Source organism: Xenopus laevis, chromosome 8S (genome assembly GCF_017654675.1).
Source record: "Xenopus laevis strain J_2021 chromosome 8S, Xenopus_laevis_v10.1, whole genome shotgun sequence".
Taxonomy (NCBI): Eukaryota; Metazoa; Chordata; class Amphibia; order Anura; family Pipidae; genus Xenopus; species Xenopus laevis.
The window spans coordinates 102833235-102858909 of NC_054386.1; the positions used below are offsets into that span (position 1 = coordinate 102833235).

At 45.3% G+C, this 25675-nt stretch overlaps 1 protein-coding gene across 10 annotated transcripts; it reads right to left on the minus strand.

Annotated features, from left to right (window-relative positions):
* On the minus strand, positions 1 to 25675 carry cgn.S (cingulin S homeolog). Of its 10 annotated transcripts, none has more exons than XM_018233622.2 (22): positions 25549 to 25675; positions 12329 to 13484; positions 12150 to 12238; positions 11884 to 11953; positions 11696 to 11794; positions 11290 to 11438; positions 11058 to 11199; positions 10288 to 10500; positions 9852 to 10000; positions 7900 to 8041; positions 7073 to 7285; positions 6619 to 6831; positions 6282 to 6488; positions 5533 to 5790; positions 4979 to 5149; positions 3548 to 3709; positions 3213 to 3302; positions 2457 to 2540; positions 2172 to 2290; positions 1693 to 1801; positions 1260 to 1423; positions 1 to 1111 (listed from the first exon to the last, which is right to left on the minus strand). In XM_018233622.2, the coding sequence occupies exons 2-22, from the start codon at positions 13457 to 13459 to the stop codon at positions 985 to 987; spliced, it is 4101 nt and encodes a 1366-aa protein (XP_018089111.1). In that variant the 5' UTR covers positions 13460 to 13484; positions 25549 to 25675; the 3' UTR covers positions 1 to 984. The 10 variants fall into 10 exon arrangements, with proteins under 10 accessions (XP_018089111.1, XP_018089109.1, XP_018089110.1 ...); XM_018233620.2 differs by having other exon boundaries at positions 11696 to 11800; positions 25549 to 25674; XM_018233621.2 differs by lacking the exon at positions 25549 to 25675 and adding an exon at positions 24353 to 24418 and having other exon boundaries at positions 11696 to 11800.

Consider the following 25675-nt stretch of genomic DNA (forward strand, 5'->3'; position numbering starts at 1 on the left):
GCCAATCAGAGTAGGTTTATTAACATATAGTCGATGCATTATACAGAGATCCAATAGAAATCAGTAGAAAACAATATACAAATAGAAGTGCATGATCTTCATATAAATGTGCTGGTTCCCCGGGTCGGGTCGTTACGTGACTGAGAATAAAAGATTGCGCTTATAAAAGGTTCAGTTACATTCCTGAGAGTGGGTGCGACATTCCACAGGAACCCCCCCTCCCCAATAATGGGTGCAACCAGAACCAACTGACATGGGTCTGCTCCTATAGATTAACCATTCCCCTTCCAACACTGGCACCTGGTACTGAATATAAAGCCATGAATATAATGAATATATAGAATAAATGCACCCCAGGAAATCCAGCCTCTCACATTCACTGGTTTTGGACATATGACATCATGAGACACAGCCACTGTCACTGGCCCCCCAACTCCGGCAACCCCCCGATTATGTTTGCAGGCAACATGGCTTCCAGTGAACGTCAGAGTGCAAGCTGTGTGACACAGGCCTACTGCTGGGCTATTGGCAGTGAGACAGAAACAGTTGGGGTACAGCACCTAATGATCCTCCTTAAGGCAAAGAGGGGCTCCCCACAGACAGGGGGGGAACAGAATTCCACTGTCCTGGGACTGGTATTTGTGCATCTCCTTGTGAGCCCCCCAAACTGCCCACCAGCAACTGCCAACATCAGACTCCTGTTTGTACTGAGCCCAGGCAGGGAGTGAAAGTAACAGGTCAGTACCAGCAGGGGGCCCCAAGAAGCTCTGCGTAGCACCCCCAGTATGTAGCGTATGAAGAGCTACACCGTATTTACATCTGTACCCTCAGTCTGGAAGGGGTTGGATGCATTTGGGGGGTTCTTTTGCCGGCCAAAGGGCGTTAGAGTCTTTTCCGTTACAGTCCTTTCCGTTAGAGTCTTTGCGTTAGAGTCTTTGCGTTAGAGTCTTTGCGTTAAGAGTCTTTGCGAGGGTGGGCAGTGCCTCAACATGAGCTGGTCTGCAGGTTACTCTCTGTGAGCAGTGAGGTGATGGAGCTGGGGTCATAGGAGCCCCCAAACTCTCCGTCTGAGCTCAGGTCGTCATCGTGGGCTGGTCGGATGGGTTTGCGCCTGGGGGGGGAGAGACATGGAGTAGAATGAGGCCCATAAACCTAATGTTGGATTTGGAGGATTTGGCAAAGCCCATTGAGCTGGGGATGTGCAGGTGACACACGGGGTAACAGGGGACCCCCCATAATTCACAGTGTCTCACACTTACTTGGACTCTTTCTCCATAGCTTTAAGCCGGGTCTGTAGCTGCTCATTGATCTCCTGCTGCTCCTCCATCTCACGCACGGCTTTCTTCCGGAGACCCTCCAGCCGCTCAATGTCTTCCTCTGCCTCATCCACCTGCCGCTTCAGGGCTTTAACTCTCAGGTTCAACTGTGGCAGAAGGAAGGGGAGTCACAAGCACAGGGAAGATTTCCCAGGAGACCCACAACATGCAAGCACTAACACACAGCTTATATTCCCAGAAGGCCGCAGGCACTAACACACAGCTTATATTCCCAGAAGGCCGCAGGGTGCAAGCACTAACACACAGCTTATAGGGAAGATTTCCCAGAAGGCCGCAGGGTGCAAGCACTAACACACAGTTTATATTCCCAGAAGGCCATATACTCAAGCACATGTATTACCATGGTGTGACTTACCTGGTCTTTCTGGTCATTAACTTGGAGCCTCTCATCCTCTAACTGGATATTTAGCTCCTTCAGTTTCCTCTCCAGTTTGCGGGTTGTAGACTGTAGAGTGGCCTTTTCCCTAAACAAGCATAACAGTGGGGTACTCAGCACTGCTCTATAAAGAAAGGAGCAGCAAACAATCCCTATACTGTACAGGGCTACAGACACAGGGTCAGTTTAAATTGTAATGGTGCAGTTGCCCATAGCAACCACTTTGGTCTTTCCTGTTATTTTCTAACTTGTCTCACACTGCTTAAATCTGATTGGTTGCATCAGTTTCTCACAGCCGCCAATCAGATATTTTCTCTTAGTGTTTTAACATGTAGTTACCTGATCTAGATGTGGATTGGTTGCTATGAGCAACAGCACCAATATCCCTATGGGAATTCTTTTCCCAGGGCAAATGCTGCTGTATAATACCCCCCCCCCAGAAACGAAGCTACTGATACCTCTCCTCCGACTGCAGCCGCTCCTGGGTCTCCTGTAGTTTTGCTTCCAGGTGGGACACATTGACGCTGGGTCTCTGCTGCCCCTCCATGCCGGCCAAGCGGTTTCTCAGCTCTTTGTTCTAGGGAACAGAAGGGGTAAATAAATGCAACAAATGGGGGTCTGTTTGGGGGTACAGCTGCATAAGAGGCAAGATCCAGAGAGGTAATGAGCAGCACCCATGGGGGGCAGCATAGAGACCTCATGGGGCAGTTACACTGGCTCACAACTCCCTGCCGGATCCCTACCTGTCTCTCCAGAGAAATCTTGTCACACTCCAGATCCTGTCCCCGGACTCTCTCCTGGTTCAGTTCAGCTCTCTGCTGCTCCATCTGGGGGGAGAGAGAGGGGCAATTAGGGTGTAGAAGGGATGGGTGCTAATGCTGGTGGTTATACAGAGAGGGGCAATTAGGGTGTAGAAGGGATGGGTGCTAATGCTGGTGGTTATACAGAGAGGGGCAATTAGGGTGTAGAAGGGATGGGTGCTAATGCTGGTGGTTATACAGAGAGGGGCAATTAGGGTGTAGAAGGGATGGGTGCTAATGCTGGTGGTTATACAGAGAGGGGCAATTAGGGTGCTAATGCTGGTGGTTATACAGAGAGGGGTGCTCGGAGGGATTTACAAGGGTCATTAGGTGTGAGAGGGAGGAGACAGGCAGTGGAATTTGGGTGGATGACACAATGTATATCTAACAAGGCGGGACAGCACAAAGTGACCCAGATTAAACGAGTATGTATAGCACCTATTTTTTATTAAACACCAGGGTGCTATGAGATCATGTGCAACACCCAGTGTGATTGTGTCACAGACAAACGCCTGCAGCACCTCAACCAGCACTCGGGATCCGTCCCATTCACATTCCAAACCAAGGACCTGGGAGTTTAACAGGGATCATTACATTAAGGATTATTAACACACCAGTCCCATAAATCTAGGTCTCAGAGCTTACAATCCAATGGTGCTGAGCTGGGTGACATTTGGTGGAAGCCTCCTGGGATGTTACCTGGTCTCGGCTCCTATTAACTCTTTCACTCAGAAGCTCCACCGTGTTCTTCTCCTCGTCCAGCTCAGCCTCCATGCGCTTCAGCTTGTCCTAGAGAGAGAGAGGGTGTAGGGTGGGTGCTGCCTTTCTCTGTATGTGAGATACACGTTGGAGATAACAAAAATAACCATGTTTTCTGCTATACAAACAACTAAATGTGGAAACTCACAGAGCAACCAATCAGGTAGTGGCTCTGTCATTTCCAGCCTATAGGAATGATGCAAAAATGCCCATTAGCGAATGCTCCCCATGGCAGACGAAAAAAGGAATTCATTTAAAAAAAACCCAGGACCAACCTCTAGAACTTTCACTTGTCGTGAGCGGTCGTCCTGGACTCGTTTCTTGGACTCTGTGTCCTGCTCCAGGCTCTGTAGCCTCTGGCTCATCATCTGTTTGTCCAGCTCCACCGTCTCCTTCTCCACCTGGAGCTCTTGTAGAGCCAATTTCAGCTTCTGTACCTGTATGTGAGACACATTCCACTGTACTAAAGCGCCCCCTGCTGGCCTCAGTCACCCATCCCAAACTCTCCCTGGAGTGGCCTCCACAAAGAATAAATGAACTGAGCCTGACGTAAGAGAGAGTCATTGGCACGGAGCAGCACATACCCGAGATCTTTACATCCAGCACAATGTTCCACTCACAGCCATGAGTTGCCTTAGGGTAGGGACACACTGGGCGATTTGGGGAGATTTAGTCGCCTGGCGACTAATCACAGCAACTTTTCTCCCCAAATGCCTTCCCTCACTCTGCGCCTGGATAAAATGAAAAGTCGCCGGCGCTAATCACACACGGCGATTCGTTTTCCGAAGTTGCCTCACAAGGAAACTTCGGGCGACTTCGGAAAACGAATCGCCGCGTGTGATTAGCGCAGGCGATTTTTCATTTTAGCCAGGCGCAGAGCGAGGGGAGGCATTCGGGGAAGATTGGTCGTGGAAAGTCGCGGCAATTAGTCCAGTGTGTCCCAGCCCTTAAAGGTCATGATTTTTATGATGTCGTTTTTATTTCTAAATGACACTGTTTACACTGCAAATAATTCACTGTACAATATAAAATGTCATTCCTGAAGCAGCAAGTGTATTTAGTTGTAATATTGGTGTGTAGGTGCATCTCAGCTCATTTTGCCTGGTCATGTGATTTCAGAAAGAGCCAGCACTTTAGGATGGAACTGCTTTCTGGCAGCCTGTGGTTTCTCCTACTCAATGGAACTGAATGTGTCTCAGTGGGACCTGGATTTTACTATTGAGTGTTGTTTTTAGATCTACCAGGCAGCTGTTATCTTGTGTTAGGGAGCTGCTATCTGGTTACCTTCCCATTGTTCTCGTTAGGCTGCTGGGGGAGGGGGTGATATCAGTCCAACTTGCAGTACAGCAGTAAAGAGTGACTCAAGTTTATCAGAGCGCAATTCATGTGACTGGGGGCAGCTGGGAAACTGACAAAATGTCTAGCCCCATGTCAGATTTCAAAATTAAATATAAAAAAATCTGTTTGCTCTTTTGAGAAACGTATTTCAGTTCAGAATTCTGCTGGAGCAGCACAAAAATTTCCCATGACAGTATCCCTTTAAAATAACTCCCTGTGTGAGCCACAAGGAGCCTGCACCCCTGCTACTGATCTTTCCAGCTACTCCCCAATGTACTGTACCCCACCGCAAGCCTGTAGCCAATAATGAAGCAGAAGTGGCTGGGAGCACTGCACTTACCTCAGATACAGAGAAAGTTCTCACTCACCTCTTCCTGCATCCGGCTGGAGTTGAACTGGTGTCTATCAGCCTCGGCTGTTTTCTCCTTAACCTGTTTCTGGGCCTCTCCAATGTCTCTCCGAGATTTCTCCCTGTATTCTTCCAGCTGGGTCTGCAGCACCTGCAGGGATCCCCGTGACTCGTTGGACATGTTATCCAGCTGTGGGAACCAATTGGGGACAGGTTACAACCCCAAATTGTCATGTCATGCCTGGTTAGTTTGTCTCCAGTCTCCTCACCTCATTGGTTACTTCATTCCCAGTCTCCTCACCTCATTGGTTACTTTATTCCCAGTCTCCTCACCTCATTGGTTAGTTTATTCCCAGTCTCCTCACCTCATTGGTTACTTTATTCCCAGTCTCCTCATTGGTTAGTTTATTCCCAGTCTCCTCACCTCAGTGGTTAGTTTGTCTCCAGTCTCCTCACCTCATTGGTTAGTTTATTCCCAGTCTCCTCACCTCCCTAGTCCATCTATCCCCCATCTCCTCACCAATCTGGTTAAACTACCCCCCCCTCTCTGGTCCATCTACCCCTTTCCCTCACCTCTCTGGTTAGTTTATCCATGGACTTGTCCAGAAGTCGCTTCTGCTCCTCCAACTCATTCTTGGTTTTCTTAAGATGGTCCTTCTGCTTCATCTCCTCCTGGTAGCATTCCTGCAGCTCCTCATACTCCAGGGAGAGACGTTTCAGGCTGCGCTGAGCCTCCTCCAATCGATTCTCCAGGTCACGTTTCACAAAAGCCAATTCCTGCTCCTGATCCGCAGCGTCACCCAGACTGTCCTCCATTCTCTTGCGTTCAGACTAAACAATAAGAAGAGCCATACTTCATCATGTAGAAAGAACAACATTTCACCCCCAAAACACAAGCAGCAAAACAGCTCAACCTAGGATGGCCTTAAGAGTAAACTGTGCCCTGTGCAATGGTCCCCATCAACTCCCCCCTCTTCCATATGGCACTTTGGGCAACCACACAGGAACACCCCAAAAGGCAGCCATACTGGACTGATTGTCTAGCATCATTGTTTTCTGCAGCATTGGGCCACACACAGGCTCCAAACAGAATCTATTCCAATGAGGAATGAGATTTTGGCTCACAGCTATGACTGGAGTGGGAATCTATACTCCCAGTGCTGGTACTGCCATTAAATAGATGCAAAGTAGGGTCAGCCCTTATCCTTATCTCATAGGCAGTGAATGGAGATGTTAAATGGAAGAGGTTTAGTACAGGATCTCAGCAGTGAGAATATTGTAGTAGAGTTGGAGACCGGGTGAGGCAGGGGCTACACACATACCTCCAGTTTATTGATCTTGTCTTTCAGCCGAGACTCTGCCCGCTGGAGATCATCACAGAATGTGTTGGTTTCCTTCAGCTGTGCCTCCAACCCCAAGATCTTCCTCCTGAGATCGTCATTCTCTTCCCGGGACTCCTGCAGGTTGTTCTCGATCACTTGCCTCACGAGCTCCAAGTCTGCCTTCTCATTCTCCAGCCTCTTGTTGATCTGATGAGGAATCAGAAGAACAAGTAAAGCCCCTGACTTATCATGTAGCTTTAGCTCTGCCCATAATGTTACTTATTACCATGTTCTCTTTACTCAGTTCCCAGACATACTCACTGGAGACATTCCTCACCTTGACCAGCTCTTCGTAGCTTCTCTTAATCTTTAGAGTATCCTGCTCCAACCGCTCCCTCAGTCTCTCCGTCTCACGGTCTCGGCCAGACACCTCATCTTTCAGGGCCCCCTTCAGCGCTGAGAGCTCCCTCTCTCTCTGGTGGACAGTGTCCTCGTGTCTCTGCTTTTCCAGCAACACCTGTTTCATCTGATCCTGAATGCGCTGAGATTCCTAGGGGGGGGGCAGAACCAACATGTTTTAGATCTATGGAAGCCCTCAGAGATGCCTGAATATTCTAGGAAATGAGAAGTCACTGGCACATGTTTTAGGAACCCACAAGCCCAGTTAGCCTTCCTCGCCTAGTGGGCTATTCAGTGAGCCCAGAGCGTTCTATTTGACTGATATAAACATGTCACTTCCCAGGGACATCTCCCCATATGTGCTCCCCATACAAGGGCTGTCTCTTCCTCACCTTGGCAAGACCTTCATTCTCTTTCTTGACCTGCGTCACCTCTGACTGCAAGTGCTCCCTCAGTCTGTCTGTCTCGCGGTCCCGCACTGACACTTCTTCCTTAAGTGCCCCTTTCAGAGCAGACAGTTCCCTCTGGCGCTGGTGCAGGTTCTCTTCCACCTTCTGCTTGTCCATGGAGAGTTGTCTCAGCTGATCCTGAACCCGCTGCAGCTCCTGCAGAGCACAAGAGACAGATATGGGCCAGAGCAATGGGTTCCCTCCTCTGACTAAACATATAGACTGCAACTTCTATGCACATGTTCTAGATCAATTTCCATTCTACAGATGGCACCATGTTGTTTGTGTTCTAAACCAGAAGCATGGAATCAGGCTGTCTTTTCCATCCATTTCAAAAACGGTCATGACGTTCTAGAGCAGTTATGACCTGATGGGTTGTAGATAAAACAATGCTACTCTATGGGCTGCATGTGTTTTGGAGCAGTTACATGGATTGCAGAGCAATGAGAAAGCATGGTGGCTCAGTGCTGGGGTCCTGAGTTCAATTCCAACCAGAGCAAGTAGACTGCATGGAATTCCTCCTGTTTCCTCCCACATGCCCAAAACACACAGGCTCCTGATCAGATTAACCCCAGTGTGTGTGTGTGTGGGGGGGGATTTCGCTGGAAGGAACCATGGGAAATATCAGCCCTATACAATAGAAGGATGATTATAATAAAAAATACTGTGTGCTTGTTCTAGAACAATAGGAACTGGACTTGTTGGGCCTCTAAACACAGGAGATAATACAAGGTGGCTCATATATTCCTACCCTTGTGTTGAAGACTCACTTTTTTAACACCGGCCACTTCCCCCGGATCGACAGATCCCTTCTTGACCTGCTCCAGCTCTGACTGCAATAAGGAGAAGCGATCTTGGGTCTCTTTCAGCTCATCCTCAGACTCCTCTTTCTCCAGCTTCATCTGCAAGAGGCTTACAAGCAAGGACACTTAGCAGCAATCCCAGAACCTCCTTCTGCCCCTCACAAACTAAATACCCCCCTCACACTCACAGCCATAACAGATCATTACTAAGCTCTATTTTACTTTAGAAAATGTTCTTATTTGCTGGGTCACTACTGTATGAGATGAACCAGGACAATCCCTGGGTGCTGGGGTTCTCTGATCTGGATGAACCGTAGGGTACGACTAGTGACAGTCACAACTCTCAGCAAGGTCTCTGTACACCAATGACATGCCCTGGGGGTAGGGGGGTGCCTCAGAGTGCAGTGCTGGGGGTTCATACATTCATTAGCAACATTGAGGGCAGTGAGTGTGGGTAAGGGCACAGCACAAGGACAAATACACATGGAATTCCTGAGGGTGGGACAGATGGGAGCTGCTATCTCTGCAATGTACTTCCAGCTGATGAACATGAATGCACTGGGGGGCACAGAATAATAAGGGGGGACAATGGAGACCTCGGCACAGAGACAGCAGCATGAGTGAGAGCTCAACTACCCAACAACTACTCTTCTCTCCCTGGAGGGGGCAGCACAGGTGACAAGTATACTAACCCGGAACATTAGGGTTTCTAGTAAGTATTGTGGGACCTGCTCATCTCTCTCTGCTCCCTTTCCTACCCAACAAACCAACACTTCTGCTTTGCTTCATGGCTCAGCTTACAATTACTATTTATATACAATATACTGTATATATACTATTTAAATACAACTTATATACAATTTATATTTTATATCAATCACCAAACCAACACTTTGCTTTGCTTCATGGCTCAGCTTATAATTACTATTTATATACTATTTATATATTATTTAAATCCAATTTATATACTATTTAAATTCAATATATATACTATTTAAATACAACTTATATACTATTTATATACTACTTATATACTATTTAAATACAATTTATATACTATTTACATTCTATTTATATACTATTTATATTCTATGTATATACTATTTATATTCTATTTATATACTACTTATATACTATTTATATACAATATATATACTATTTATAGAATAATGCTGTTTGCACATGGATAGGAAACTGGCTACAGGATCAGGTACAGAGGGTGGTTGTTAATGGGACATTCTCTACTTGGAGTAAGGTTCTTAGTGGGGTCAGGGCTCGGTATTTAGCCGCTTATACCCTTTATAGGACTGCACTAGACAAATCCATTATACTAGTGAGTAATAAACTTGGCTGTACAATGCAATGCCAAACGTGAGCAGTATGCTGCCCCCATGGCTACACAGCAGCTTGTTTATATAAACTATAGTAGTACTTATCTGTTATCTACTGTGTATCCTGTGCTTGAATGGCTGCCCCCATGGCTACACAGCAGCTTGTTTATATAAACTATAGTAGTACTTATCTGTTATCTACTGTGTATCCTGTGCTTGAATGGCTGCCCCCATGGCTACACAGCAGCTTGTTTATATAAACTATAGTAGTACTTATCTGTTATCTACTGTGTATCCTGTGCTTGAATGGCTGCCCCCATGGCTACACAGCAGCTTGTTTATATAAACTATAGTAGTACTAATCTGTTATCTACTGTGTATCCTGTGCTTGAATGGCTGCCCCCATGGCTACACAGCAGCTTGTTTATATAAACTATAGTAGTACTTATTTGTAGTAGTGTTTCTCAAGCAAACACACCAGTTTTACCAGTGCAGGGCAACAGTACATTATATTTTCATTGCTTTTTTTTTTGGTGTTTCTGTTCCTTTAAATGGAGCTGTCAAAAATAAAGAGTGGGAGATACTCACTCCTGCTTTGTGCTGCGCAGCTCCTCCTTGTTCTTCTGGAACATCTCTTTCCATTGGTTGATCTCGTCGCTGCTCTCTTCCAGCTCTCGCTGCAGGTTCCGCACCACCTGGTTGATTTTCTGCCGTTCCGACTCCAGGCTGAGTTGGTCCTGGGCAGGTGAAGGGGTTAAAATTCTCTCACACAACAAACTCACAGGGCAGGGAACAACACTATACAATAAATATATATATATATATATATAGATATTGCCCTCCAGCAGCAGCTAAGCCACACACAAGTCCAAGCAATCCCCAGTACAGGGAGGTTTGGTGAAATGCAAGCTCTCTAACACACACAATACACGCACAGAGCTCTAACAAAGATGCACATTAAGCAGAATGATCCCAGCACACCCCAAATCAACTAAAGCTAAAGGTGGGAGGTCTGGCCTTGTACCTGAGAGACATTGTCCATGTTCTTTCGCAGCTGCTGCATATCATTCTGGTACTGCTCTCTCACCCGGTCCAAGTCTTTGTCGTGAGTGGCCACCTCATCTTTCAGCGCCCCCTTCAGGGCAGTCAGCTCCCGGTCCTTTTGGTGCAGCAGCTCTTCCTGCTTCTGGCGGATCTGTAGGACCTCATCCAGCTCGTCTTGGACCTCCTCCAGCTCCTGCAGGTTAGGAGCGAGCCAGGTGGGAGGGGAGAGTACGAGGATATAAGCCCTGCACCCCTGTATACACTTTAATCTATAATTCCAACTAAATATATATTCGCACACCTCCTTAGTGTTTGGACTGATAGTGGGACCTTTGGTTGAGGGTGTGTTAGATCAGCTACAGCTGCCATGTTTGCTCTCTCTAAATGCTCCACTGATTAAGAGAATTGTTCTCCCAAACAACAACCTCAGTGGGAGAAACAATGCGTTCAAGCTTATCCAGGCTGCCCCTGAGGACTTTTCGGCACAAAGTTAATCATTAATGGCTCTGCTGCTATTGTGTGTAACCTGGAATTCCTTCCATGGCTGCTAACTAGTTCAACTAAACATTGCCATGGTGAAAGTTATTTTTTGCAACAATCAGTTCTCCCACCACCTCTCGCAGGTAAGGCCGGGCTCTGTTTTACCCCAGGGCAATAAAACAGGCACAAAGTGCAGAAGCCAAGCTGTCAAGTTTGCTCCAATTGGAGAAGCTTGGGAGGGGGACTGGTAAGCAGAAGTGGAAGAATTACCTTTAATAAAGCCAGTTTGTCAGGGGAGCTGCCACCCTTTGCCCGTAGGTGGGACAACTCTTCCTTGGAATCCATAAGTTTATCCTCTATGGCCCTGAGCTTGGTCTCCACCTGCTCCTTGCCCATTCTCACTTCCATGAGTCTGCAAGAGAGAAGGAATTAATGAGTGAGTGTGGTATAGATATTAGCCAGAGAGCCATGCTTGCACCCTGGTGGTACTACCTCTACTTACTCCTGAGACACAACGTTCAGCTCATTCTTCTTCTTTTCATAGAGTTCCTTCAGCCGACTGCACTCCTCCTTGCTCTCCTCTAGCTCGATCTCCAGCCTCTGCATGCCGGCCTTGGGGCGCCCCTGAGAGGTTTCCAACTTCATCCTTTGCTGTAAAGAACAAAGGTGGCATTTGTAGCTTCTGTGTGTGCTCTTCAATAGGCCAGTGGGTCATTCAGGACCTTACAGAATTTCCTCTTAAGCTAGTGACCTTCTACCAGTGGCTTCTACAAATTTCCACCATTCAACCATATAACAGTAGAACCTTAGGCCAAGAATCATTGCTCTTAGCTCAGCAGAGCAGCAAGACCCAATGCTGAAGCAATATAGGCAAGGTCCTATTAATTGCCAACAGAGAGCCGTCTCACCTTCATCTCATCGTCCAGTTGTCTCTGCAGTTTTGACACTTTCCGCTCCAGTTCTTTCTTCTGAAATCCAAGGGACACGGTGTCCACTCCCGGCTGGGCCTGCAGCTAGAACAGATTTCTCTACATTAATAAATTTATGACAATTTTCATCTCAATCCAATGACATTGATGAAAGCTTCAACACCCACTTGTAAAGAAGGAAAATTCTCCAGTAGGATACTTGTCTTTTTCCTCAGGGTATTCTCATTCTCTGTGGAGCTATAGAAGAAAAACAGAAGAAACTGAATGAAAGTCCTTTCTTTATAGGAAGCAGACACACCTGAATGAACATGTCCCAAGACTGGGAGGGTACCTGGACTGAAAAACAAACCAGGTCCTGGCATTTCAAGCAGGGCAAGGCATAAACAGAAACCCACAGGCCCACTGGCAGTAAGAGAAGAAAAAGAACACTCACCCTTCTTTAAGAATGCTGAAGATCATCTCTTGAGTGTGGTCACTGGCATCGGGCTGCTGATCCCTCAGAAGATCTGGGGTACTTTTCAGCTGATGGAGATATGAAAATATGAATATAAAAAGCACAATATAGAACAATATATAAAGATATCAATACTGGGTAAGCCAATACACACATACCTGGAATTCACTGTGGACAGTTCTTTGCTGTTTGAGAATCACCGGCTCTTCTCCACCCTGTTCCAACCACTCTTTGGTCAGTCTGGTCTTGTTGATATCCCCACGTTCCAGGGACTGTCTGTTACCAGTGTTGACAGGTTCCTTCCTTGTCTGCACCTTATTTTGTTGCTGGAGGCTTATTTCTCTGGAGTCAACAGTGTCCTGGTAATTCTTGCGCCCATCCAAGCTTTGAGATCGTTTCCGCTCCTCCTTAAGAGCTTGGCTCCGTCTTGCTGTCCTGCCTCGCACCTGCCCCTTAATATCAAACTTGTTGATCAGAGAATCCACAGAGGACAGGGGTTCGGTGTCAATGTCCTCGTTGGACTGGTTTGAGGGCGAGGAGGTGGAAAGTCCTTTTTTATTTGTCTTGTTGCTGATGGAGGTAGATTGCTGAGAGGTTGCAGACCTATAGCCAAGTGATGGGTACTCACCATTGTCTTTCTTCTTCTGGCTGCTGCGACTCCATGCCGAGTCTCTGGAGGACTGGGAGTAAGTGGTGTCAAGGGTGGACGAGCGCTCACTATAATGGCGTTCATAGTCGTAGGACTCCTCAACCTCAGGTTCAAGCAAAGAACTGTGCGACTGGGAGCGTCTAAGTTCCTCCCTGCGGGATGCCTGTAAGGGTCGAGGTAGAGAGGACAAGCCATCGCTTCCTCTAAAGTTGCCACTTGGTTTGGCTATCTGCTCTTCATCAGAAGTGCTGCTATAATGGGAGCTGCTTGGTCTGTAGCCTCTACTTCCATATGGGTTCTCTGCCAGTTCTGATTCTGAGCTTATGGATCTGCTGGTCCCCCTGGGCTTTGATGAGTAGTTCTGGTAGTTGGGTGGGCTTGTATTGGAAGCATTTAAATAAGATTCCTGTGATTTGATCTGTACTCCATAAGAAGACTTGGCTTTGTCCCCACTATTTAACACCACAAAGGGCTGCCCGTCTATCCCTTGAACCCGAACGGCCACCCCATAGGAATCCTGTTTGGATCGCTTGCCCCTGGGCTTTCCATTTTCTTTCAGGTCGCCAATAAAACGGATCTGGACACCTTGACCTACAGGGATATGCTGGTCAGCCATGTCGCCATATATATCCCTTTCCATTCACCAACGATCCAAGTTCTCCAACCTACATTTAAAGGGGAGGCATTAGAGATGACAGACACATAATCAAAACACACTCTATTATAATATATAACAGGCTAGGCTTCGAGTAGTACCTAGTGCAAATAGGCATTCTCTCTTAGTTTTCCCTTATCTGGTCTTCAGGCTGGACCCCACTATCCACTGCTCCAAACCTTCATATTTGGGCTAGCCCCTCATCATTAATCTATTGGCCCACAGACTTCACTGACATTTAGTCACTAAATTTATCTTGACAAATAACACGGACGGTTCTAGATAAACCAAAGGAGACAAACACACACAACGGAGGAGCAATGTACTGAGGGAACAGGGAAGTCTCTATACGCTCCTACAGAACCTGAACTTTGACATTTCCTTGTGCGGCTCAAGGATCCCAGACCATAAAATATTCCAGAATAGAGACAGTGAGCTGGGGCATGACTGTTGCAGTGTTAGATGGTACCACCTGTGATTTAGCTGCTTTGAATCTAAATGTACCCAACAAGGTCCAACAAGAGGCTCATGCCTCCACAGCAAAGTATAGAGAGTATCGACAGCAAACTAAGCAAAGAAGGAGGAAACCAAACTGCACAAGGTACAGAACAAAAAACGTATTCCGAGCACACGGTTCAGCAAATGATGATACAAAACAGAATTCGGAACAGTGAAAGTGCTCCTCTAATTAGGAGGCAGCTGCTCCAAGTCATACGATCCCATGAGCTACACTCTAAGCAAACACAACCAAGTCCAAACTAAATGAGAGAAATGGAGCAAAGTCTCCCATGGGGTGCCGAGTATTTACCCAATGCTGAATGGTACAAACTGGGCGCTGCCCCGGCTGATCAGATACACGGGGTCAATATGTTCTTTCCGGCAGTCACTGGGAATATCTGACGCACAAGGAATGCACCTAAACACTGACACGTCCCTTTATTTAGCCAAACTCACGTGCCTTTAACTCCCCGCACTCTCTGTCCCTGGGACAATTACACAGAATCCCATGGGAAGAGTCCCATCGGACATGATCACCTGCAGATTCACTTTCCCTGCCCCCCCATAACTGTTACTGGATGCGACTCATGCACCCCCAGCACTGAGCTCTGTGCCTAATCACATCGGAAGGTGAGAGTCGGAACCAGCCCTTTCTATTGCCATTGTGTAAACTTACAATTCTTGGTATTTTGTGGTCCCACTGGGAGGGACGTTGGCAGCACAAAGGTGTGTCGGAAGGTTCAGAGAACACTGCAAAGCAACAGCCAAAGGCACTTTTATTTGCCGTGCATTCCTTAAAGGGACACTCCTTGCAAAAAGTACTAAATTCATCTACAGGTATGCAGCCTTTAGTGTTTGTATGTAGTATCACAGTGCTCACAGGTCATTAAAGGGGAAGGCTTAAAATGCTGTATTTTGTATACTAAACATAAACATGAACTTACTGCACCACAAGCCTAATCAAACAAATGATTTATGCTTTCAAAGTTGGCCACAGGGGGTCACCATCTTGTAACTTTGTTATACATCTTTGCAAGACCAAGACTGTGCACATGCTCAGTGTGATCTGGGCTGCTTAGGGATCGTCATAAATGATCAAAACAGCACAAGTCAAATAATATCTGCCAGAAGCCGATACAACAAGACTGATAATAATCAGAATATACAGACTGCACTGGGTCCTGTGTTGTCATGTAATCTAATGTGGATTTTATAGTTTTTGTATTGTTTAATACAAACTTTCTCCAACTCTGCAGAACCAGTGGCTGCAGCAAAATAATCCTCCAAATAGAATCCCAGTTTATCTGTTTAAATGTGGCTCCATGATCTCTGTCCCTGCAGCTGGAGTTGGAAACAGTAAAGGGGATGTAAAGGCAAAAATAAAATCCAATACAAATCTCTACACAGTCGCCGACTGCTCTACAGGGAAACAAACAAAGCTGCTTGAGTTCTGCATGGCTGGGAAGTAAGGCAGGGGCTCCCCCTGCTGTTCATAAGTATGATTGTTTCCCTGCAGAGCAGTTACGGACCGTCTGACAATTCCTATCCACAGCAGTAAATGAAGGGAGAATTTCACTGCATACGGTCAGGTTTCTTATAAAAATGGTAGACATTTTTTAATTAAAGTATATTTAGATATAGGTTTCTTTTTCATTAAAGAAAGTAAAAATTGGATTTTATGTTTTGCCTTTACATCCCCTTTAATAGACAAGTTAAATGGCAAAAGTCCAAGGACAGAGACTGCGGTACTCCACTAACAACACTGACCCAATTGGAAAATGTTCCATTTACCACCACTCTGTGTAATCAATCTTCAGCCAGTTCTCTATCCAGGTAGAAATAATATGTCCCAGGCCAATATTCCATTATTTAATCAATAAGGTTCTGTGTGGCTTTAGCAGATTCTAAGTAGATCACATCCACTGCCATCTGTATCAAATGCTTTAGCAAAATCTCTGTGCCTCCCGTATCCATTATTACCTACCAAAAGAAACTTTTCTGACGTCAGACTAACAGGCTTCTAGTTCTCAGGCTGAGCGTGGGATCCCATTTCTGAATAGTGGCAACACATTAGCAATAGGCCAATCTTTTGGCACCATGCCAGATGGCAGAGAATCGTGGAAAATGAGGTGAAGTGGTTTGGCAATGACACAGCTGAGCTTCTTTAGGGACATGTGATTAATACTATTTGACCTGTGTCAGACTGTGTCTAACTTCAAATTGGTCAACCTTTTCTTTTAAAGTATTGTGTAACCACTGGTAAAGCAAATACTCAAGTAATGTCATATTTTATGAAAGTTTGTTTTTGTGAAAACTTTCATAAATAATAATATTTAAAATTTATACTGGTTTCTGATTGGTATTAAAAGAAGCAGTTCAAAACCTCTGCTTCTCCCTGTTGCCATTAAGTTGTTTCCCTCGTAGCAAGGCTCCTACACTCTCCTTCTTTATATTGCATGTTCTCTATTTATTCTCAATTTTAGCTTGCCTGGCTGCATTTTTGCATGCGTTTGGCTCCTTCCATTTTACAAAGTTTTTCAGGTGGCCCAGCTAACATGAATGCCACCGCCTTCCTTTGCTTGTAGGAGGAATACAATGACAGGTATATTTGTTTAGCAGCAATTGAAATTCCAGTTCCCTCCTGTGTAAACCCAGAAATGACATTATTTTTTCTGCTGCTCTCCTTCTCGGGTCTGTACTCGCAGTTCCACATGTGTGACACTGTGGGAACTGGAGTCTTGCCCACTACTGACACAACATTGTGATGGGATGAGTAGCCAGGGAAAGCATTTACAATTGCAATTACATTTACAAATCACTTTAAAACCAACGAGCATGTTTGGAAATTTGCTTACAATTACTTTTTTTGGGTAGAGTTGCCCTTTAAAGTGCAATGTGAAGTGCAAGTTTGTGTTAAAGTGAAAGCGGCCAGTAATGAGCCTAACACAATACACACACACACAGAGTGTACCTGTGAGTTTGTATTACCCAGCATGCAACTCTTGTTTACCTGCCAATATTTGCACAACGTTGCCTTGAGCGTGCAATTGTTTAACCCCATCCTTCCCTTAGAGGACAACTCATACGCCAGAGCACTGAGAAAGTGTCTGTGCTATTTACCCGTATGAATTTTGGTTACCTCCTCCTCCTCACCCCAGAGCTCACTTACCCCCCAGGAGAATTGCGTGAGTGCCAGGAATGAGTGTGAGCGAGTGGGTGCCAGACGAGTGAACAAACCAGGAAGAACACTGGGCCGTACCCCATAGCAAAGTCCAGCCTGAGCTCATCCACAGCTTCTGTCACTGCTGTAAAATCCACACTCATTGCTCTCTCCATACTCAGCACCCCCAGAGCAAGAACTTCTCCTGCCCAAAGGCTTTAGGGGCCCCTCCTAGAGTAAGTGCGGGGGGTATAGGGCAGATATTAAAGTCACGGTTGTACCCCGGGCACCACCCCAAATGATAATAAATTAATGCAGACAAAGTGCCCAACTGATGCCAAGAACAACTAACACCAAGTCATAAAGCTCATTACTCAGTGGTACCAGTACTCTGAATTATACTCAGTTACTCCCATCATCCTCACTCAGTACAGAAGTAACTCTGCAACCCCCAACTGTCACTCTCAGTGTCATCACCACATCAGAGGCACAACCTGCTACTTGTCTGACGGCTTCTTACTGTCACATGAGACTGGTGTCTGCCCGTCTGTCATCTCTCTGCTCCGCCCCCTCCCTCCCAGTCCTGGCGGCCGTCTGCAACCTCAAGCTCAGCGAATTACCCCCGACGCTCGGCTACTTAATCCAGCCTACCCCAGCCACCCCGAGAGGGGCATATCCCCTAAACCTGCAATTGTTCTGCTCACTTCATTCCTACTTACTTAGCAACACTTAGTTACGGCACTCACACCAGTCTCTGGATCCACATGGTACTTTTACTACATTAATTCTCCCTTATTAAAAGTCATAGAATGGATCCCACAATACAACTGCTTCACGGAGAGAATCCCCCACAAACCCCTTGCACCTCTACTGTATCTACTGCTGTATACAGCACTGTATTCTTCCCTTATATATTTATATATAGTGATCACTTCCCCTTATATATTTATATATAGTGATCATATCCCCTTATATATTTATATATAGTGATCATATCCCCCTTATATATTTATATATAGTGATCATATCCCCCTTATATATTTATATATAGTGATCATATCCCCTTATATATTTATATATAGTGATCATATCCCCTTATATATTTATATATAGTGATCATATCCCCGTATATATTTATATATAGTGATCATATCCCCCTTATATATTTATATATAGTGATCATATCCCCTTATATATTTATATATAGTGATCGTATCCCCCCTTATATATTTATATATAGTGATCATATCCCCCTTATATATTTATATATAGTGAGCATATCCCCCTTATATATTTATATATAGTGATCATATCCCCCCTTATATATTTATATATAGTGATCATATACCCCTTATATATTTATATATAGTGATCATATACCCCTTATATATTTATATATAGTGATCATATCCCCTTATATATTTATATATAGTGATCGTATCCCCCCTTATATATTTATATATAGTGATCGTATCCCCCTTATATATTTATATATAGTGATCGTATCCCCCTTATATATTTATATATAGTGATCATATCCCCCTTATATATTTATATATAGTGATCATATCCCCTTATATATTTATATATAGTGATCATATCCCCTTATATATTTATATATAGTGATCATATCCCCCTTATATATGTATATATAGTGATCATATCCCCTTATATCTTTATATATAGTGATCATATCCCCTTATATATTTATATATAGTGATCATATCCCCCTTATATATTTATATATAGTGATCATATCCCCTTATATATTTATATATAGTGATCATATCCCCTTATATATTTATATATAGTGATCATATCCCCTTATATATTTATATATAGTGATCATATCCCCTTATATATTTATATATAGTGATCATATCCCCCTTATATATTTATATATAGTGATCATATCCCCCTTATATATTTATATATAGTGATCATATCCCCTCATATATTTCTATATAGTGATCATATCCCCTTATATATTTATATATAGTGATCATATCCCCCTTATATCTTTATATATAGTGATCATACCCCCTTATATATATATATATAGTGATCATATCCCCTTAACTGTCTCTTCTCCAGTGTAACCAATCCCAATTTACCTTTCCCCATAACTGATCCCTTCCATTCCCTTTATGAGTTTAGTTGCTCGTCTCTGTACTTTCTCTATGTCATTAGCAGTGGAAGAATGAGTGCTGCTCCCACTATCAGACACATGACAAAGTGCAAGTAATGAGCCATTATGAAGGGATTGTGGCCCCACAAGCCAGAGCTGACACTTATTATCTCACAGTCCCTGAATGTCTCAGTGTATTTGGGGGCTTATCAGCCACAGACACTGGGATTTACTCTCTGATGGGGGGGGTCCTTTTGTTCCCAAAGAAGTATTAAGGTGCCCCAGGCATTCCCGGCATGGAGTGGGGTGTGAGGGATCTGAAATGACATCTCTATTAACCCCACGTTGTCCTGCAGCGGAGACTCATGGACTCACATCCCAGTGACACAGACATTGCACAAGCTCCTGAATTATCTCCAGAGACTGAGCAGAAATGTATTCACTTCACCCATCCCTGGCAGCCCTACATTCAACCTGCTGCTGCTGCTGCTGCTGGGCATGTGAGGAGGCAACTTCCCATCATTATAAAGTGTCAGACTGGCAGCTGGGATTAACCCCCGGTGCGCACAATTATCTCTGGGCCGGGCACAGTTCTACACTGGGCAATAAATCTGTTACATCAGAGCAGCACATCCGCTGCTTACATCATTTCTTCTCTATATTAATGCACTGATTAGACTGTAAGCTCTTAGAAACAGTGTCCCTGCTCTGCTGCTGAAATGTACCCTGCAATGCACAATTCCGTATCTGTAAGAGCAGCAACCAATCAGATCTCTGCTTTCACTATACAGCTGCACTATTTGGTGGGCTTCTTGTCAGAAAAGCTTGCAATCCTTTCCTGCTACTGACCGCTGGTGGGGCTGCTTTGCAATAGTGGGGTGTTTAGCCTGATGTGGGGACAGAAGAGAGACAGAAACGGTGTCAGGGACACAATGGGAGCCACACAGACTCATCTACACAATATGTGTATATATATATATATATTAGTCACACAACAGAGCACCATGAGCAGCTCCCTGTGCTCTTATAGCACTTGCACCCTCTCACATTCTGTGTATTACTCTCATCTATATATGTATATATTTATATATATTAGCCACACAACAGAGCACCATGAGCAGCTCCCTGTGCTCTTATAGCACTAGCACCCTCTCACATTCTGTGCATTACTCTCATCTATATATGTATATATTTATATATATTAGCCACACAACAGAGCACCATGAGCAGCTTCCTGTGCTCTTATAGCACTAGCACCCTCTCACATTCTGTGCATTACTCTCATCTATATATGTATATATATATATTAGCCACACAACAGAGCACCATGAGCAGCTCCCTGTGCTCTTATAGCACTAGCACCCTCTCACATTCTGTGCATTACTCTCATCTATATATGTATATATATATATTAGCCACACAACAGAGCACCATGAGCAGCTCCCTGTGCTCTTATAGCACTAGCACCCTCTCACATTCTGTGCATTACTCTCAGGTCTCAGCCATTCAGCAAATATTTGAGGGGTGTTGGGCACAGAGGAGCCAAGAGGATTTCGGGTACAATCAGATGAATAGAAGGAAAAACAATCTGACCCACTGCCCCATTCCCAAACCCAATATCCAGCGGACACCTGCCTACTAACAACTCCCTGCTCCTTACACTGCAGGTGCAACTCCCCGCGCTGATCTTTGTAGCAGGGTCCTCAGTAAGCGGCACATTCCTGGGCACATTCCTGGGCACATTCCTTGGCACAATGCTATTGGATGCCTCTGAGATCACTATGTTGGGAAACAAACACAGATTAGGCTGCTACTATCTCTACTACTCCCCAGGCCAAACAATATCCCAGCATGCACCACTCCTGCCTCTATAAGTCTGAATCATTGACAGTCTCAGCACTGCTGGTTCAGAAGTCAGATACAATGTAGCACAAGCAGCTGATTAACAGACATTTCTGTTTCAAGAGCCAGACCTACACAATAGAAGGGGACAGACAGAAGCCAGTCCCTCGCAAATAAGAAGTATAATCCCCTGTGATTTCTAATGGCAGCCCTGCTAATGCCAGTGTCTCACTACTGCTATACACAGCCGCACATACAGCTGCACTGTCCCAGGAAAAGGTACATCTCCCTTCAGCTGTGAGAGGGGTGCTGAGAGCTGCAGTTCTGCAACATATAGAGATACATTATGTGGATACACAGTGCTTACACACAATACTTTTACAGGCAGGTTTCAGGGCAGTTCATGCAGAGCCTGGTGACAGTGAATAAAGGGTAAATGAGGCAGTGGCGCACGTGTGACATGAAAGGGTTACTTCTGATTGGTGCACAATCTTATCAGCAGCCAATACCGGCCCTTTGTCTCTCTCTTCTCTCGGCTGTACCCCTCTTATATACAGGCCCGTCCCCCTCTTATATACAGACCCGTCCCCCTCTTATATACAGACCCGTCCCCCCTCTTATATACAGACCCGTCCCCCTCTTATATACAGACCCGTCCCCCTCTTATATACAGACCCGTCCCCCTCTTATATACAGACCCGTCCCCCTCTTATATACAGACCCGTCCCCTCTTATATACAGACCCATCCCCCTCTTATATACAGACCCGTCCCCCTCTTATATACAGACCCGTCCCCCTCTTATATACAGGCCCGTCCCCCTCTTATATACAGACCCGTCCCCTCTTATATACAGACCCGTCCCCCTCTTATATACAGGCCCGTCCCTCTCTTATATACAGACCCGTCCCCCTCTTATATACAGACCCGTCCCCCTTTTATATACAGACCCCATCCCCCTCTTATATACAGACCCGTCCCCCTCTTATATACAGACCCGTCCCCCTCTTATATACAGGCCCGTCCCCCTCTTATATACAGACCCGTCCCCCTCTTATATACAGACCCGTCCCCCTCTTATATACAGAACCGTCCCCCTCTTATATACAGACCCGTCCCCCTCCTCATATGGGAAACACATGGCACAAATGAATTCCCACTGTGTGAGTGTAACGAGAGGAGATCAGACAGGGAATAGGTCTAGTGATGGGGGAACCCATGTGGGGTGACCCTTCTACCCCACTCCTACCCCCCCCATAACCCAAGATTCTAATCAATATGGTTCCTCCTCCCATATGTATAAATACAAATATACAGAGAAGGAATGTTCTGGGCACACAATAAGCTATACCCTCATACTGTACTGTCTAAGGGAATCAATATGGCACCTCCTCCCATATGTATAAATACAAATATACAGAGAAGGAATGTTCTGGGCACACAATAAGCTATACCCTCATACTGTACTGTCTAAGGGAATCAATATGGCACCTCCTCCTCCCATATGTATAAATACAAATATACAGAGAAGGAATGTTCTGGGCACACAATAAGCTATACCCTCATACTGTACTGTCTAAGGGAATCAATATGGCACCTCCCTCCTCCCATATGTATAAATACAAATATACAGAGAAGGAATGTTCTGGGCACACAATAAGCTATACCCTCATACTGTACTGTCTAAGGGAATTAATATGGCACCTCCTCCCCATATGTATAAATACAAATATACAGAGAAGGAATGTTCTGGGCACACAATAAGCTATACCCTCATACTGTACTGTCTAAGGGAATCAATATGGCACCTCCTCCTCCCATATGTATAAATACAAATATACAGAGAAGGAATGTTCTGGGCACACAATAAGCTATACCCTCATACTGTACTGTCTAAGGGAATCAATATGGCACCTCCTCCTCCCATATGTATAAATACAAATATACAGAGAAGGAATGTTCTGGGCACACAATAAGCTATACCCTCATACTGTACTGTCTAAGGGAATCAATATGGCACCTCCCTCCTCCCATATGTATAAATACAAATATACAGAGAAGGAATGTTCTGGGCACACAATAAGCTATACCCTCATACTGTACTGTCTAAGGGAATCAATATGGCACCTCCTCCTCTCATATGTATAAATACAAATATACAGAGAAGGAATGTTCTGGGCACACAATAAGCTATACCCTCATACTGTACTGTCTAAGGGAATCAATATGGCACCTCCCTCCTCCCATATGTATAAATACAAATATACAGAGAAGGAGTGTTCTGGGCACACAATAAGCTATACCCTCATACTGTACTGTCTAAGGGAATCAATATGGCACCTCCCTCCTCCCATATGTATAAATACAAATATACAGAGAAGGAATGTTCTGGGCACACAATAAGCTATACCTTATACTGTACTGTCTAAGGGAATCAATATGGCACCTCCCTCCTCCCATATGTATAAATACAAATATACAGAGAAGGAATGTTCTGGGCACACAATAAGCTATACCCTCATACTGTACTGTCTAAGGGAATCAATATGGCACCTCCCTCCTCCCATAGGTATAAATACAAATATACAGAGAAGGAATGCTCTGGGCACACAATAAGCTATACCCTCATACTGTACTGTCTAAGGGAATCAATATGGCACCTCCTCCTCCCATATGTATAAATACAAATATACAGAGAAGGAATGTTCTGGGCACACAATAAGCTATACCCTCATACTGTACTGTCTAAGGGAATCAATATGGCACCTCCTCCTCCCATATGTATAAATACAAATATACAGAGAAGGAATGTTCTGGGCACACAATAAGCTATACCCTCATACTGTACTGTCTAAGGGAATCAATATGTAGGATACAGACATTACACAGACAGGTAAGGAATGAGCAGAAAGAAGGTATAAGTGGAATATAAGGAGAGAGTGCAGAACATATATCAGTACAATGTGCAGTGACAGGTGTAACACTCATGTAAAGCTGGCCATAGATACAAAGATCTGATCGTAGGAATCATGGTATGATCGGACTTTCCCATCTCCTGACCCGCCACTAACCATTCAGATCAAAGTCTTACCAGTCAGATTAGTTAAAGATCAGATCAGCAATGTTCTGCCCCTGACAGTAATCGTATGATAATTATGTCCAACCAAAGCTGGTGACAGTCTCCCACTGAAAATCGTACGATCCCCAATACACGCAGAGATATTATCGGCAGCCGACAGAAAGTTTCTAACCTGTCCCATCGACCAAACGACCGATCTCCGCCGGACGAAAAATGTCGGGACTCTCCACACACGGTCCGGAAATCGTACGAATCCTCGATTCCTACAATCAGATCTTTGCGTCTATGGCCAGCTTAAGTGTAAATGTAGTGATCAGACTGGAAGAGAAGTTCTATATTGTATATAATTAATATAATTGTATCAAATTAAGGGATCACACACTTACAAACTGACACACTCACCGTCACACTCACCGACACACTCACCGTCACACTCACTGACACACACACTCACTGACACACTCACTGTCACACTCACTGACACACTCACTGTCACACTCACTGACACTCACTGGCACACTCACTGACACACTCACCGACACACTCACCGTCACACTCACTGTCACACTCACTGACACACACACTCACTGACACACTCACTGTCACACTCACTGTCACACTCACTGACACACTCACTGTCACACTCACTGACACTCACTGGCACACTCACTGACACACTCAGCGGCACACTCGCCGTCACACTCGCCGACACACTCGCCGTCACACTCGCCGACACACTCGCCATCACACTCACCGTCACACTCACCGTCACACTCACCGACACACTCACCGACACACTCACCATCACACTCACCGGCACACTCACCGACACACACACTCACTGACACACTCAATGTCACACTCACCGGCACACTCACCAACACACACACTCACTGACACACTCAATGTCACACTCACTGTCACACTCACTGACACACTCACTGGCACACTCACCGGCACACTCACTCATTGACACACTCAATGTCACACTCACTGTCACACTCACTGACACACTCACTGACACACTCACTCACTGACACACTCACTGACACACTCACTGACACACTCACTCATTGACACACTCACTGACACACTCACTGACACACTCACTGACACACTCACTGACACACTCACTGACACACTCACACTCAGTGTGACACATAATGTCACACAGTCTCACATAGAGGAGACACAGAGAGAGCAGGTAACACAGTGACACACAGTAAATGTCGCACAGACTCAGAGGACAGGTGTATATAATATATATATAATATAACAGGCACAATAACAGCTGCGGCTCCGCCTCTCAGGCCGGTATAGAGAAGGAAACCTCCAGCTGCGACCCCCGTCCCCACCAGTTTCTCTCACCTCAGGGGTCCGACCCGCCGCGCCTCCAGCAACCTGAGAGTGAGGGACGCACCTCTAGCTGCACCCGCCCCTCCCTGCAGCCGCGCCCTGAAACCGGCCGCCAGCCAATAGCAGATGACAGCAGCCT

Bases quoted from the DNA above. Each gene is read 5' to 3' on its own strand.
- cgn.S (XM_018233620.2), bottom strand. From the start codon at position 13,459: ATGGAAAGGGATATATATGGCGACATGGCTGACCAGCATATCCCTGTA. The intron at 3,710-4,978 runs GTGAGTGAGAAC...TCTCACATACAG, and splicing joins CCAGCCGGATGCAGGAAGAG to GTACAGAAGCTGAAATTGGC. The intron at 1,802-2,171 runs GTATCAGTAGCT...ATGCTTGTTTAG, and splicing joins CGGCTGCAGTCGGAGGAGAG to GGAAAAGGCCACTCTACAGT.